This window comes from Lissotriton helveticus, chromosome 6, assembly GCF_964261635.1.
Source record: "Lissotriton helveticus chromosome 6, aLisHel1.1, whole genome shotgun sequence".
NCBI lineage: Eukaryota > Metazoa > Chordata > Amphibia > Caudata > Salamandridae > Lissotriton > Lissotriton helveticus.
Genome location: NC_136067.1, coordinates 1,404,308,862 through 1,404,324,966, shown reverse-complemented (window position 1 = coordinate 1,404,324,966; position 16,105 = coordinate 1,404,308,862). Strand labels below are relative to the sequence as shown.

The 16,105-nt window shown below is 44.8% G+C and overlaps 1 protein-coding gene across 2 annotated transcripts in view; it reads right to left on the bottom strand.

Annotated features, from left to right (window-relative positions):
• The window catches only part of MAP3K5 (mitogen-activated protein kinase kinase kinase 5), a 1,111,277-nt gene that overhangs the window by 873,314 nt on the left and 221,858 nt on the right, over positions 1–16,105 (bottom strand). For both annotated transcript variants that reach the window (XM_078649188.1, XM_078649189.1), the window contains exon 2: positions 12,308–12,447. In XM_078649188.1, the coding sequence (XP_078505314.1) occupies positions 12,308–12,447 (140 nt within the window). The remainder of the gene's footprint in view (positions 1–12,307; positions 12,448–16,105) is intronic.

Below are 16,105 nucleotides of genomic sequence, written 5' to 3'. Positions count from 1 at the left end.
GATTCACGGTAACGTTCTCAGGATCTGAAAATACTTCTAGATCTGGAGTTACTAAATTCACTTCACTATCTAGTATCACAATATTCTGTTCATCCATATTTGGATTAGAATGGGCCATAAGATCTATCAGATCATTAGAGACATCTGGAGCTATGGAGTTTGACTGATTGCTGCATTGAGTCGGGCTTAGAGGATGTAAATCCGGAGACTGACTTAGGCCCAGTGACTGTCTTCTTTTATCATTAATTTTGCTTACTACTTGGACCAAATAGTTGTCTATTGTCTTAGTATTCGGTGGAGGCTGTTTTATAGACATGTTTTTTGACATAAGGGTCACAAAATTGGTTTCTTCCGACAGGAGTAGGTAATACACGTTAACCCCTACTTCGCAGTGATGTTAGGGCGATTTGAGTCACAGGAGCAACCAAACAAAGTAATAGGCAGAAGCTAGAGTCTCTTTAGGCAGCAGGAGAAATTACTATATTTGTAAAACCCAGAGCTGGTATATATCTCCACTTGACAAATAACCGGAATGTTGGAAAGAAAAATAATTATTCCTTACTTGCATACAGCCGTAAGGGAGGTAGCCCAGTCCAGTCCCGGCCAGTCTAGGACTGTCTAAGACTGTCCCGGGCTTCTCCCGGCGCCCTCCCGCGCGCGGGTGCGAGAGGCGTTCCCTGCTAATGAAGCACCTCCTGGCGCGTGTCCGTCGTCACGCCCGCCGCGTCCACCCCCGGGGCAGCTGGGTGATGTAGTTCCCCAGCTGCTGCTGCACCGGGTGGATGGCGGTGAATGGCGGTGTGAGCGCTGGCCGTTTCCCTCACGGCACGGTTCTGGAGCTATGCAGGGGTAAGTTTGGAAATCAGGTTGGCCGTTCCCCTCACGGCAGGTTAGGCAGAGCTTGAGTGTCACCAGAGCACTTCGGCGCTCCCTGCTAATGAAGCGCCTCCTGGCGCGTGTCCGTCGTCACGCCCGCCGCGTCCACCCCCGGGGCAGCTGGGTGATGTAGTTCCCCAGCTGCTGCTGCACCGGGTGGATGGCGGTGAATGGCGGTGTGAGCGCTGGCCGTTTCCCTCACGGCACGGTTCTGGAGCTATGCAGGGGTAAGTTTGGAAATCAGGTTGGCCGTTCCCCTCACGGCAGGTTAGGCAGAGCTTGAGTGTCACCAGAGCACTTCGGCGCTCCCTGCTAATGAAGCGCCTCCTGGCGCGTGTCCGTCGTCACGCCCGCCGCGTCCACCCCCGGGGCAGCTGGGTGATGTAGTTCCCCAGCTGCTGCTGCACCGGGTGGATGGCGGTGAATGGCGGTGAATGGCGGTGTGAGCGCTGGCCGTTTCCCTCACGGCACGGTTCTGGAGCTATGCAGGGGTAAGTTTGGAAATCAGGTTGGCCGTTCCCCTCACGGCAGGTTAGGCAGAGCTTGAGTGTCTCTCTATTTCTCTGCACCTCTGTAGAAACGAAGCATGCACGAGTGACTGAGTTAAATACTTATCTATTGTTTCTGCGACTCTAGAGATACATTTCTTATTCTTGGGAAACAAAGTTGTCATGTTTATGTGGTTGTCAGAAACTAATCCCTTCTTGTGAATTCGAGAAAGTTTCTAGTGACCTCTGAGCCAGCTGGCATTCACTATTAAGTTTAATATATTCAATAGAGACCCAGTCGACCTCAGTCCTATGTCTAATCTAAAGGATATATTATTCCAATGCGCAGAGCCTGTTGGGGATATAGGAACTACACTACAGTAGACCCAGCAAGGATTGCTGGCACAGGCCGCCAGCCTCAAAATGAGCACTGGGTTAGCCTGTTCCCACCAATCCTGGAGTGCTCTCATGCTGATGAGAGTAGCTCCAGGATTGGTTGGATTCATGTTTTACTGAGCAGAAAGGGAGTACTTCTATTCTTGCTCATGGAACGCCGGGGAGCAGTGCAGCATATTGGGAGAGTTTGGTGCGATGATGCCCCACCATATTTTTTAAACTGTAGCCAGCACTGGCTCGGACTATGGTTCTCAATGTCTCCTTCAGAGAGGCACTCACCCTAGTGCACAGAAGCAGGACTATGTTGTGAATTAATTAAATAAGACAAAATTAGATCCTTCCACTCCTAATTTTCGGGTATTACCCACCCATTCATATGTTGACAAAATCATGAAGGCTATAACTACTGCCCAATTAAAAGATCAGAAGATATTAATTTCCAATTTTCATTCAGGGATTCACTAGAGAAGTGCAACGAGACAGTAGTTTAATGTGACAATTGCTTGACTGGAGGAGCAGAGTAAGGCCTGCTGCCTTGAGTCTTTACAAGATGTCAATGGCATTGACCACTGTGGACCATGCTATAATTCTCGGTAACCAACAACAGGTAGTTGGAATTCAGGGTCATACTTGGCAACTGATCCACTCTTTTCTCGCAGCCAGGGCCCAAGAAGTTTATCTAAGTTACTGCATTACTCCACCTACTGCTCCATGTATGGTGTACCTTAGGAGTCAGCCCTTTCCCCTTTGCTCTTTAATAGTTATGTTCAATCTGGCCCATGTTATTAAAGTTCTGGTCTTCAGTGTGAACTGTATGCTCACAATAGTCAGATTACGCTGGAACTCCATGTTGGATCCCCAATAATGGTGAATGAGTGTTTGGTTACACTGGATGCGGTATAAATAGTGTTGCATAAATGGAGATATGACCATGGTTCTGCTCCTGCACTATGATGGATCCTCGACACTAGCAATTGCATAGCCTGGCACTTAGGGCTCAGTGCCAGCCCCTGTGGAACCTCTGAGGAACCTGGAAGTGATTAACAGGCTATCATAAAAAATTCAGGTATATGTGGAAGTAAACACTGCTTATTTCCATCTCTACTCCCCTTGAAGATATATCCACCGCTGCAACTAGATCAACGAAAATTAACAGCACAAGTACAGTAGGTCAATGTCTCTGAACATCTCAAGGAACTTCTTGTTTAAATTAAAGGCAAGCTGAACACCAAAAAGGAGAAGAGGGAAAATCACCCAGAGTGCACCCCTTAACATATATACTAAAGCTACGTCAGTACTAAAGGAGAAGGAAAAAGCTTAAAGCAGGAACACTTGTTAGGGAAGATTATAATAAAAATGAATTTTTGAGGATAAATATATTATCATCTGTGTACTTAACAACCAATTGTGTCAACTGTTTGCCTTTTAAATAGGCTGAGCCCTCACCCACCCACAGGTCTGAAGCCTTATCATACGACTTGCTCCTCACATGTGATAGAACAAATTAGCATGTGTGAGCTCAACCTCACCCTTAAGGGAGTACTTCTAATGCAAATTGAAAGCAACCAAAAAAATGTCCTAACGGTCATTTTTAGTTTAAAAATGTGATCTTACAGGGCAACACCAGCAGGTTAGTTGGCTTACCATTGCTGACCAAATCAAGTTTAGAGCATGGTCGTTGATGTGTTTGTATTTTCTTCACAAAGTGGATTGATTGTTGAGTAACCACACAATATGTTCGCCATGGTACAAATCCTAGGTTGCTGATGGTCAAATACTCCCAAGAAAACCTGGGTAGATGGTCCCTTAAAGTAGCTGGTGGAAAACTATCTCATAAGGCCTTTGGCAAGGTATTCCATAACGTGGTACTTTCCACTTTCAAAAGTACAATGAAATCTTATTTTATGTCTAAAGAAGTTCAAAGTACTGGTCGACTCTGTATTATTGGGCTGATTTTTTTCTACCTCAATGTAGGTACTCAGGCTTGGGTTTTATTGTGACATGGTAGCTGTGCATATATGTATGGGGAACTGTTTGTATAAGCTGGACTGTATGGAAATATTAATCTTTTCGAGAGCATTGTGGGGCAGAAATAATGGGCTTTATATTGCTCATTGCACTTGGTGAACAAAAGTGTCTTATTTCTACGTTTTGTATAAAGAGTTGTAATCATTGGAAAACTTTGATTTTGTTGTTTATATACAAGTTTTGAGGAAAGATTTCTTGCATTTGTGGCGCCGCGGCCAGGGCGCCTGGCGCGGGAATCTGGGGATCACGGTTCGATCCCCGGGTCTGCGGCAGGTGAGCCCAGCACCATGTGACTCTGGGCAATAGCTTGCTTAATATTCCCGACGGCCCCACAGCGCCTAGAGACCCTTACCGGTGATTGTTCGCGCTTTACAAATGTGGATTATTATTATTATTATTATTATGTGTGCCATGAACTTGAAGCTAATGGCCATGTGCACTGCTGCGCTTTACATATAAACGGATTTAAACTGTTCTTCAGTTACTAAAGTGCCCCGAATTTATGAAACGTTTCATTTCAGTTACTAAAGTGCCCCGAATTTATGAAACGTTTCATTAATTCAAGATGCTTAACTCACAAAACTGAATGACGGTATTTTGGTACGACGGGCGGCCTGGATAGGAGAGTCAAAAAAGAGCAATGACGGGGACTGTGTTCATTATTAATTTTAATCAACCCCATCTGGCAGAGAGAAGTCTCCGCACGGTTAATGCTCGTGCCCCCACAGGCCCAGCCACCTCAATTTCGGCCCTTCCCCTCAGCTTCTTTTACAAACCAATGTTCCCGGCATCACCACAAAATCCATTGCTCCCGAGGTGACTCTTGAGTACTGCATCCTACGAGCGGCACCAGACCTTGTCCCCGTCCCAACTTTTAATGCCCCCCCCTTGCCTCATTGAGAACTGTGATTGATTGGGAGGACCCGGGTCCCTGCCTCCAGTGACAATTCCTCCATGCCCATATCATACAAACCAAGCGGAACGAGAAATGTTGGGCCTCCATTCCAGGGACACAGCATACCTTTCCCTCATCCCCTGGAACGTGGCCGGGTTAGCAAGCAAGTTCTCAGTCCCAGAATGGCGGAGCTTTGTCCAGGCGTTTGACATTATTTGCTTGCAGGAGACTTGGGCTGTGGAGAATGCTTTTCTTCTGGAAGGGTATAAATCTTTCTTTGTCCCTGGAAGCCCATCTAGCTCCGGTGGTTTACGTATCTCTTAGGCTGGAAAGTGGAATTGCAAAACTAAACACTGATAATCAATGCCGTCAGACCTTGCTCTTCTCACGGGGGCCACCAGTCTGTTGCTTTAAAAATTTTATAATGCGGTTTCCTCCCTCCCTGAGACATGTAATATAGCTCGGCTGGGTACATTTCTGGACGGCTTTAGTACTTCCTCTAGTTACACCCCTAATATCGTGTTGGTCCGTGACTTTAATGTTCAACCTTGTGGGGATCCAAAAGTTCAGGGTTTTGGGGTTTTTGACTGTCCACGCTACCGGGGAGGGCATTTTGAACATCACTGGCAGGGAGACCTTCTCAATGCCTTAATATGTGACTTTGATTTACAATCTGCAATGGACAAGTTGGACCCTGCTCAGAGCGCCCTCATACCAACTTTCAAAGGTCACAGTAACAACTCGTTTATCGATTTCATTCTTGTTCCCACCCCTTTATTCCTTCTAATATCAGATTTCTCAATTGATGCAAGTATGTACAGCAATCACAATCCTTCGTGCCTTAAATCCAGTTGGCTTGCACTAGGTCTTCAGAAGGGGTGAAAGGGCCCTACAGCCCACAGATGGGGGCAGAAGGCTAAAATGGGCACATATTACCCCCGGCCTTTTTCACGAGTCCATCCTGGCCAAATTCCAATAGGAAATCCAGATCTGTTTGGCGGCCCAGAGGCACCCAGACGTCCAAGTAGTTAAAGTGTTTGAATCCATTTCATGCTCCAACGCTGACCTATTGACGATCTCTGCCATGAATAATCAATGAGATAGGCCCCGAAAGGGTTCAATGTAACATGTTCTTGTGTGGCTAGGTCCCTAAAGGCGGCTCTGCATGCTGTCCCAAGAGACAGGGGACTAGTTAGAACCTGTAGAACACAGTATAAAATGGCCCTTAAAAGATGTAAAGAAATCTTGAAGGAGGAGCTCTGGGGGAAGCTAATGGAGCCTAGTACCATTAGGAACAGTACTAAATAATAATTAACAGCCAAATCCTGGGAGTAGAGACCACTAGTGCTTGCAATGCCCACATCACAGAGGATGACTGGGTTAGCTATTATGAGGGTATGTTTGGGGGTACCACAAACCAGATATCATCCAGTAGGGGAGTAAATAAAACGTCAATACTAACAGTCTCGGAGGAAGAGGTGAGGCAGGGAATAGCAGGTATGACATGAAATAAGGCCCCCGGTCCAGACGCCATCCCGCCAGATCTGTACATGTGCAACTTGGAGTTCTAGGCTCAGTTGCTTACTGCTGTAATTAATGCAGCTGTCAGGGCTGATTGCCCGACCTCATGGGCCACCTCTGCCATCGTCCCGGTTTTTAAAAAGGGGAACAGAGAGAGCACACTCGGTTATAGGCCCATCTCCCTGTTGGACTCTGTGGTCAAAGTGGTTGGACAAACCCTGTTAGATAGATTATCCACCTGGGCTGCTAAGAACAACATCTTGTCAGACACCCAATACGGGTTTCGTTCCAGACGCTCAACCACAGAGCAATGTCAAAACCTCTTCCTGATAGTGAACAAGTACACGGCTGCCCGCACTGGTACTATTTTCTTGGCCTTCATAGACCTCTCCTCCGCATTTGATTGTGTGAATAGAAGCAGGCTGTGGCAGACCATGCTCTCTTTGGGGGCGGACAAGGAAATAGTCCTTTGCTTACAGGATCTTCATCAAGACACCAGGGCGGCTGTGTGTTACTCTGGGGGCATGAAGGCCTCATGCTTGTTCCAAACTTAGCTGTCCTGTGGCTGCAATGGTCAATCTCCACCGAGCATGGTCCATTTTATGATATTGCAGTGTTTATGAAACTCCTAGAAAGGCTTTTATAATTCTGATCTTGAAAAGAGCAAATTTTAGGCACGTAAGCCCAGCTTTTATTTATTTACAAATGCAGGTAGCACTGTGTTTTATGTACTGAATTTTTAAAATCTGCCTTCAGACTTAGATCTAGTTGCATCTAACCAGCCCGTTCAACTTAACTGTACTCCCCACAAAGCCCTTGATGATTTGTTTTAATTACTGTAGCACTTCTGTAACTCGAAGCCAATGGTTGGCTCGCCAGCGCCGGGTGTAGTCTGCTTTATTTTTTACCAGATTCATTACTGTTTCTATAATTATTGTGTGCTTTTAATATCTGAAACTGAATAAAGATACATTGTATTGAATGAAAGTATTTCTATTTTGATAACACTGAACATTTTAACAGAACCTTTAAGACAGGAATCAATATTTGAAAATATTGATTTGAGCATGTAAAGCTGTTTTACTGAATCCTACATGTAGACTCAAGGTTTAAACAATTAGTTTCATTTTTATTTTTTGATCTTTTTCACATCTACTAAGATGCCAAGTAGCATCTTCAGGACCGACCTTCAGTTGGTCTCCTCATCCAGAAGTCTCCATGAGATACCCTCCCAAGTCCTAAAGGCAGAGCAATGACCGGTTCGGGTGGAGAACACTCCTCTGCAACAGAAGATCCTCCTGAAGGAGGAGCCTGATCGGACTAATGGCCATGCTCAAGAGCTCGGCATACCACAAGGATGACTAGGGCCTAGTCATTCCCAATCTTCTTGAGAACTCTGGGCAGGAATGGTATGGGATGAAAGGTTTACATTAGGTCTGAGCTCCACTCAAGTGCAAAAGTGCCTACGAGCGAGAGCTGCCTTGAAAATTCCAGTATACAGAACTGCTAACATTGCACATTCACGGCGGTGGTGAATAGATCGAACCAAGGCGCTCCCCATTGCTGAAAGAGACCTTGCACCACCTACAGAGAGACGCCATTCATGATCTGCTAGGCATCTTCGGGTGAGTTCATCCACCCTAGTGTTCAAAGAGCCCACCAGGTGTTGAATCACCAGGGATATGCCCCGACTTTTCAGCCATATCCAGAGATGCAGGACCTCTTGACAAAGCGTCCAGGAACCTACCCCACTCGGTTTGTTGCAGTACCACATGGTGGTGGTGTTATCTGTGAACACCTGGTCTAGCCTTCTCTTGAAGGAGGACAGAAAGGCTTTGAATGCCAGCCAGATCGCCCCGGCGCTCCAGTCGGTTGATAAGGATCCCGGATTCAGCCTGAGGCCATAATTCTATGATCCCAGATGGCTGCCCCATCGCAGGAGTGGCGCATCTGTCACCACTATCAGCTCTGATTCGGGGAAGGAGAAATGTGTGCTCCTGACGTAATTGTGGTTCGTTAACCACCCCTGCAGAGATATTGCAGTCCCTTCCAAGATTTGACCATGTCGGAGAGCTAGCCCTGATTCTGCGTGCACTACACTTCAGGTCCCACTGCAGAGCCCACATATGCCAGCGATCCTTGAAACATGCATTCATATGGAACTCATTCTGAAACACAAGTATGATAATCACAGATATTTCTATCTGGACTCAATCAGAAATGATGTAAAAAATAAACACATTTGGAACAAATACAGATAAAACAGCCAATGCGTAACATGGTTCAGACAAACCGAGTTTTATTCAAACAAATAACAACAAATCTCCCAATTTTATGTAAGTGTGTTGAGTGAATATATGATAGCGGGCATGTGTCACAAGCAGGATGGATGTACGAGGCCCTGAATCCAGGCAGCCTCAGAGTCCGTCTCACCGAAATCCAGGATAAAGGCTGAAACATTGGTATCATAGCCCGAATATCGTGGACTCGACTTTTAGGAGGATAGGCCTGAAACTTCACCATGTCCAGAACAGTTCTGATGAAAGGGAGCGTCTTGGAGGGAGTCGGGTGTTACTTCAGCAAGTTGATAGTAAACCCCAGTGAATGCAAGAGGTCCACCGTAGCCTGAAGTTGGGAGACAACAGCCTAGAGCGAGCCCGCCATCATCAGCCCGTCATCGAGATAGGGGAGGACTGGCACCACTGCTCTACGCAGATGAGCTGCAACTACCACCATTACCTTGATGAACACCAGAGGGGCACTGGTAAGGCCATGAAGGAGCCAGGAAAATGTAAAGTTTGTGGTCCACCGTGAACCGCAGGTAATGCCTGTGGGCAGGTAGGACAAGCATGCGGAAATATGCGTCCTACAAGTCCAACGCTACCATCCAGTCTACGTGGTTCATGGCAGGCTAAACCGAGCTAGCGTGAGCATTTTAAACTTCTCCTTCCTGAAGAATAAGATTGAGAGGGCACAGGTCTAGGGTAGGACAACGACCTTCAATTTTCTTGAGCACCAGAAAGTAGCGGGAATAGAAACCCCACCCTACTTCTGCCAACTGCACCCTCCCTTTGGCTCACTTAGCCAAGAAAGCTGTAATTCTCTGGTGGAGCAAGACAAGATGGTCCTCCATTAGCCTGTCGCAAGCAGGTGTTATGGGTGGTGGGGTAGACATGCAGGTGTGAGCGTAATCTCTTCAGGTAATTTGGAGAACCCATCAGCCTGATCTTATAGACCAACAGCCAATCACAACACTATCACAAACACCTTAGCAGCAATGTGATTGGTCTGAGCACCGTGGTTCGGCGCTCAGACAGGGGCTGGCAGGCTGGGCATGTCCTCCTCCCAGGCTGTAGTGCAGCCTGGGTGGAAAACATGCACAGTGCTTTTGATTCTTTGGACGGTCCGAGGTGGCCGGCCAAAGTATCATGCGCACTTTTGGTGCTGCCACCACTCTCCGCCCTGTTAGGCGCAGGGAGCCCAGCTCCGCCCCTTCAACTGCAAGCTGAATACAAAAAGCAAAATGCTAAGAAAGGAACATTATCATTATTTTGTTTTTTGTATTCAGCTTGCAGCTAAAGTAGTAGGGCGACACTCCTCCGCCCTAGCGGAGGAGCTGCCACTGCAATTCATAAAAAAGTTATTGCTTTTGATGGGCGGACTACAAATCCTCCATTTTACAGGGAAATGATCGTGGTCTGCTAGTGACCATGATGACTGGATTGCTTGCCAAACCTGCTTTACCCCCTCAATGCTTCTTTAACCGCATTGCTGCAAATGCTGTGGTTTTCATTTCAGAACTGTTCATTTCTTTGTTAAGAGTATAGAGTGTTCACTGAAAGTGGGCCTTGTTTACACTTCCGTACTGGGTTGAATTTGTGTGCATTGTTTACTGTGTAGTGCTTATTTGTAAACCGTTATGTACCTAGCCGCTGTGACTAGACATTTACATCCGTGATATTTGTGTTGTTCTGCACCTAAACTAGGCCACCTTCCTCCGGTGAGGCTTGAATGCTTGTATTGAGCAAAAAGAGGACTGGGTTGTTCCTGGGGTAACAGATGTAGGTCAAAGGGAGTGGATATTGAGGGTGGTTAAATGGTAACCATCCAGTGGGTATCCATTTTGTTGGATATAGTGGCCTCACACACCCTTGCAGGTGTCATGCTTCATCATGGGCAATGTTCCTCGTTGGGTGGGCGGTGCAATACCCAACGGGCAACACCTCAAAGAGGGGCTCTTTGGCGGAGATCTTTTTCCAACTGCCCGTGGGTGAAGTGTTGGTGAGGGGCCAGGGTAGTTGTAGACGGGAAGTGAATGTAAAATAACGCAGGAGTACCAGAAGGGAACTTTATTCTGATGGTCCCATGCGTTAACTAAAAACAATAGATAGTCCAGGAGTTCTGGAAAACAATGTATTCCCTACTCAAGACTATGCTACAGGGTGAAGGTAGTGGTCGAGATGTTTCTCGCATTGGGTAAAATCACCCGCGATTCATCAGGACCTATAAATTCGCTGTCTACAGTGTTTCTGATCTACCTAAGTATCAGTATTCACTTTAACAGTATAAAAAGTACCGGTTTATGCATTATTCCATACCTAGAGGTCAATAGTTAATTGTACTACCTGTTGTCGTTTTGGATCATATTTATGAAGAAGTCCGGATGGGCACACGCAAATATGAAAAGCTTCCAAAATACATTATGCTATGGATGTGGCGAAAATGAAAATTTTGAAAAGACTGTTTACCATTGGATTAACCTGGAGAAAAGTGGAACGTTATAAAATGTGTTGGATAGTTTATCCAGTTCTTGCAGTGCACCAGGGAGTGGAGCGTAGAATCTGCGCTCCCCACATTTGTATTTATTACATTGCATGGGCTTGCATATCCCTGGGACGCACGCGATAAGCCAAATATTAATGTTGACTATAAAAATTAACCTTAAGACTATATGGTGTGCATACCACCCCTTTCACAATAGTTAATTGTACCAGCAGTGCCTGGCAGGATGGACATCGGTGAGTCAAGCCTCTGTAGCTAAGGTTCTCGCTCCCGTGTCTCTGCAGTGACGCCTACCCTTCTCCGCCAGGCCCGGATAGCTTGAATGCTTGTCACATACACGCGAAAAGTCAAGGAGACACCCTAACATTCTCTCTGAGTATTTAGTGTCCCCTTAGTTGCTGGCCACAGAGAAAAAGATGGATATCAAATACATTGAGCTGTGCATGGTAGTTTGCAGGTGTGTAGCTTCCGTCACTATATGTGGATGCCTGTGTAATCTGTCAATGTGCACACACAATGCTGTATACGTGCGTGCTCTATCCCAAAATTACATAAAGCTTGTACCTTCATAACGTTATTTTTATTAAGCAACAAGGCTGGAATTTTCTTACAATTCACATCCTTGTTACAGAAAAAAACTCTTAATAAATAGAATCGGAGAACAGCCCAGATATGATGCTTTCGAACAAGGAACAATGAAACTTTCATGAGAAAGTTAATATAATCAGTAGTCAACTATTAATTAAATGTGGAGCTCCCATCAAAACTGGCGATCACCATCAGAGATCACTTACTCGTGATTGGCGGCGTTTTTTCCCCCCCAACATATTGATAAATCTATTTTTATTAAAGCTATAACTATATAAACCAGAAAATGGCGAAGCATTAAAAGCACAGTCATCTTCTGGGGTTAAGAGATAAAAGCTCCCGCCTTAACCCACGGTCGGTGCGCCTTCCTTTAACAAGACAGGAGAGAACAACAGTGGATTCCATGTACAGTAAGGAATTTCAGTGACTGTACTGTTACCAGATGTCCTTATGCCATTAAGGTAGCCATTTTCCAGTCTTGGGTATTTCTTTGAGAACGCAGTGCATTATGGGACTTCCATTCCTGGTTTACCTCAGTGAAAGCAATTTGAATAAAGCTGTAGATTACAATGCTTTGCAAAAAAAAAAAAAAGGTGGACTTGGACTAAGGCGTCCCTATTGACAGAGATGGCCAATAACCTTAATTGAACAATATGATATGAAATACCATTTGAGACTGAACACCCTTAGACCCAAGTGGTGCAAAATGTCAAACAACAATGACTTTGCTCACCTTGAGGGACTGCAGCGATTCGGAATTGGTGTCACAGTAGAGGATGATGTTGTTGGCACGGCTGAAGCTTTCCCTCACCCCTAGGTGATAGAAGAGGGACGGCTGTCTGAAAGCATCACTCATCTCCACCACGGCAATATCTGCAGGACGACAGTAGAAAACGCGCTCAGAACTATATACAGGTAGCACAAAGATGCTGTTTCATCAAAATGCATGATCAGGGCAAAACAGCGTAAAGATTTTACTACAACAGCTAGTGGTATTTCGATAGATAGATAGATAGATAGATAGAGATTTTTTTTTCTCATGTCAGTGATGAAAATAAAGGTGGCACGATTACTTGTGTTATTTAAAGCAACTGTGCGTCATGGCACCTATCCACGCTCAATGGTAAAAAAGGCTCTTTCCCTTGCTCCCTGGGGTAGTTTGTGGTATGCGGCATGGTCCCGAGTGGGACTGGTGCACAGCTGAGTGGAACCACTGACCGATCTACTTATAAAGACTGTCCGTTGATGAAAAAATTATTACCTCAATTTAATTACAATGACTATATTTTCTCAAGAAGGTGGATTTCGCCAACAGCACCTCGAAAAAATGTAATCAATCTAGGACAACGTTACCGCTGCAAGGCCTCTTTATGAATCCTGGACACTCACAAATATGGGAAATGCCCTTTTAGGCTATCCCTCACCATGTCCACGTCCCACACCTAGGGTGGGTTTGAACATCACACATAAGAGGACAAGACATCATCGGCATGGCCTCCCATCCTTAGACACAGTAGCGGGAAAGATCTAATATGCAAACACCAATGTTAAGGAAACAGTACAAATGCTTTAATAAGCCTTGGTCATTCTCTATGCAAGTCACGCTACTGCATAACATGAAAGCACACAACACAAAACTGAGTAGATTTCTCAAGGATGTGAGCAATGATGTTATCAATTGAGAGCCCTACATACGGCGAGCAGCGGTTGAAGAGAGCTTTAAGAAAATTGAATTTTGGATGAAGTTTAGGCCCTCCTTTTGGCCTTTTCCCAAGACCCAGATATTCTGTAAACAACATACAAACAAACTGAGAAAATGTCAGATGTTTCACTTCCTCATTAGCCTGACTGACTCAGGCAAAACAAAAACAATGTTCATGTGGGAAAGGGGATTATTAACGTTCCCTTGACTGCTGTGTGTCACCTAGTGGGTCAAGCTGAAAGCATCATCACCGGCTCTCCTACAGCTGGAGTTTCAATTGTGCTTTATGATAAACCTGATAATGAGGGATATGGGGTTCTTTCAGAAGATAATAGTTGTATTAAACCAACTATGTAAATTGCGTCCACCAAATCTCAAACAGAAACAAACAAGTAACATCTCATAGCAACAACATCTTTCAGGATGAAATGTTTATCTCTGTAAATCCATGACCTCGAATGGCCTCAGAATAACTTTAGAACTTTAAAAAGACTAGTAAAGCTGCACACTTGACCACACACTCCCCAACAGGGCTCCAACAAGGAAGTTCAGCACAGGTGGCTGGTGGTAGGAACAGCAAGCACAGCTGTGGATGATTCACTAAGAGAAGGATGATGGGACCTCACCGGGGAAAAAGTGATGTACCACCATCTAGCAGAGGTTAGCTTCGGCTGGTAAACTTTGAAGACAAATTCGATTAATAAAGCATGCAGACACCATTCTTGATTGATCTCGTTTATGTCCTCATTAGATAGTCACACTAGTGGCCATCACTTTGTTAAAATAACACGACAAATAATGTAAGGTCTGATCATCATAAACAATCAAGAGCATGTTCATTTTTTTTTAAAGATAACATTTCTAAACTATTTTCAAATCGACTTCAAATACTTCTTTTTCAGGAGGGTTGGCTATGACCACCCAACAGAATGATTCAGATAGTTGAACACTTGTGCTGATATATGCATTTATCTGCACGTGTTAAGTTTAAATCCCTGCACGGCCAACTCAGACTTTGTTATATCCTGCCTCTGTATTAATGTTACTCCTATCTTAACTAGCTCCCAGCTGCTCAGCCTGTGTAGGTGTTCCGAGTGGTATGTTGGTGTGATGAAGATGATTGTGCCTGTGTGGTGAGGTGTGACAGTTGAAGAGGGGCTGAGCAGCAGGCAGGCTGCTCCTGGTGGGGCTGCTTTACATGCATGCTGACCTGTAACCAAGACTTAATAAACAGTCCTCAAAGATACTCCTCAGGTACTTGTCATACATCACAACAAACTTCCTTCATATTCAGGATGGCAATCTGAGTAGAATTAATTTGCGCAGTAGTAAGATTTGTGTTTTAAGACAGTTTGCTATGCATAAAAGACAACCTCAAAAAGCAAACTGTATCTTCAGTTGTAAAATTTGAATGACCAAATAATTTACTTACCTACAAATAATACAGTCATACTGGACTGGCCCCTAACAATGTTATCACCTATAAAACTATAGGTATATATATAAATAGATTCAGAAAACAGATAATGGGGACCGGACGTTCTGAAAATAAAAAGAAAAAAATTAAAAATCACATCAAATAAGCAAATCACTTACCATACACATCCTTAACTCCTTAACCGCAGCGCAAATTCCACTGCGGAAGTTCTTGGGCGGGCCGCGTCGGTCAACGGACATGCGCAGCACTACTGAGGTAGTGCTCGCGCCGGCCGTTGGCCGACGCGCGCACGCAACGGGTTAAACACCAACTGTATAGCTTCATGTTTCCCTAAATTATTTCTTCTTAGGCCCTGCGTTCTCTCAGATATGCCAAATCAACTAAGCAACCTTCAAGTATGCAAATCTTTGTTTTTCAAATTTTGATCATCTGTTTCATCGCTCCCACAAAAACAATACAATCGTTTTTTACATAACTCCAGAGTCAAGTTATCAGGAAGTCAATTTACTGTTGCACTAACTGGCAATAGAGGAACAGATTTGACACTTATCAACTCACCTGATAAAAAACATCTCACCAAAAGTATTCGACTCCAATTATTCCCATAACATAGGTTACTGGCTGTGTTTAGGTACCACAGAAGTATGGTATTGAGCCCCATGGAAAACAAGCATTTGCAATGCAATAGGTCTACCATTTACGCGAGTATAAGCTATTGGCATTGTAAATGACAATACCTTTTTTACATTTTATAAACCAAAACATAAATAATTGAAAAACCGACCCACTTGGAATCAGATCTTGAATTACAGGAGGTATGTCCGCTCCACCTGACTTATAATGAGGGTCCACATAGCTAGGGACGAACGGATCCTACTATACTACAAAACAACCAGACCTGAACCACCACATAGTATCTGACATACAATCAGACATAAGGAACACTACTAGCGAAAAAGAGACCAACACACTGCTCAAATTATTGTCATTTCGAACTATACTAATTCACCACTAATCCTTTTTGGGTTCTGGAATAGGATGCTACTCGCCAAAGAGTGCTTTGACGCCTCATCTGGGGTAGTAAGCGCTATATAAACGCATTTACAATTACACACTGCCAGGTAATTAATATCAGACGAAACCCAGCAGTAGAGTTGCAAGGATGCCATGGACCCTGGTGCAGACAAGAAAAACGCCTCCTTTTACTACTGCTGGGGTAGTAAAATACAGCAATTATCAGGGTTCAAAAAGCATTGGTGGCACTGCACCTGCTGCATCAATAGTAGCTACGCCCCACCAAGCGCGAACAGACACCCGCCAGAGTTAGGACGGTCCGAAAGTCTATACAGAGCCTGAATTCACTAGGTACAAAAGCATATTATGTTCCATCA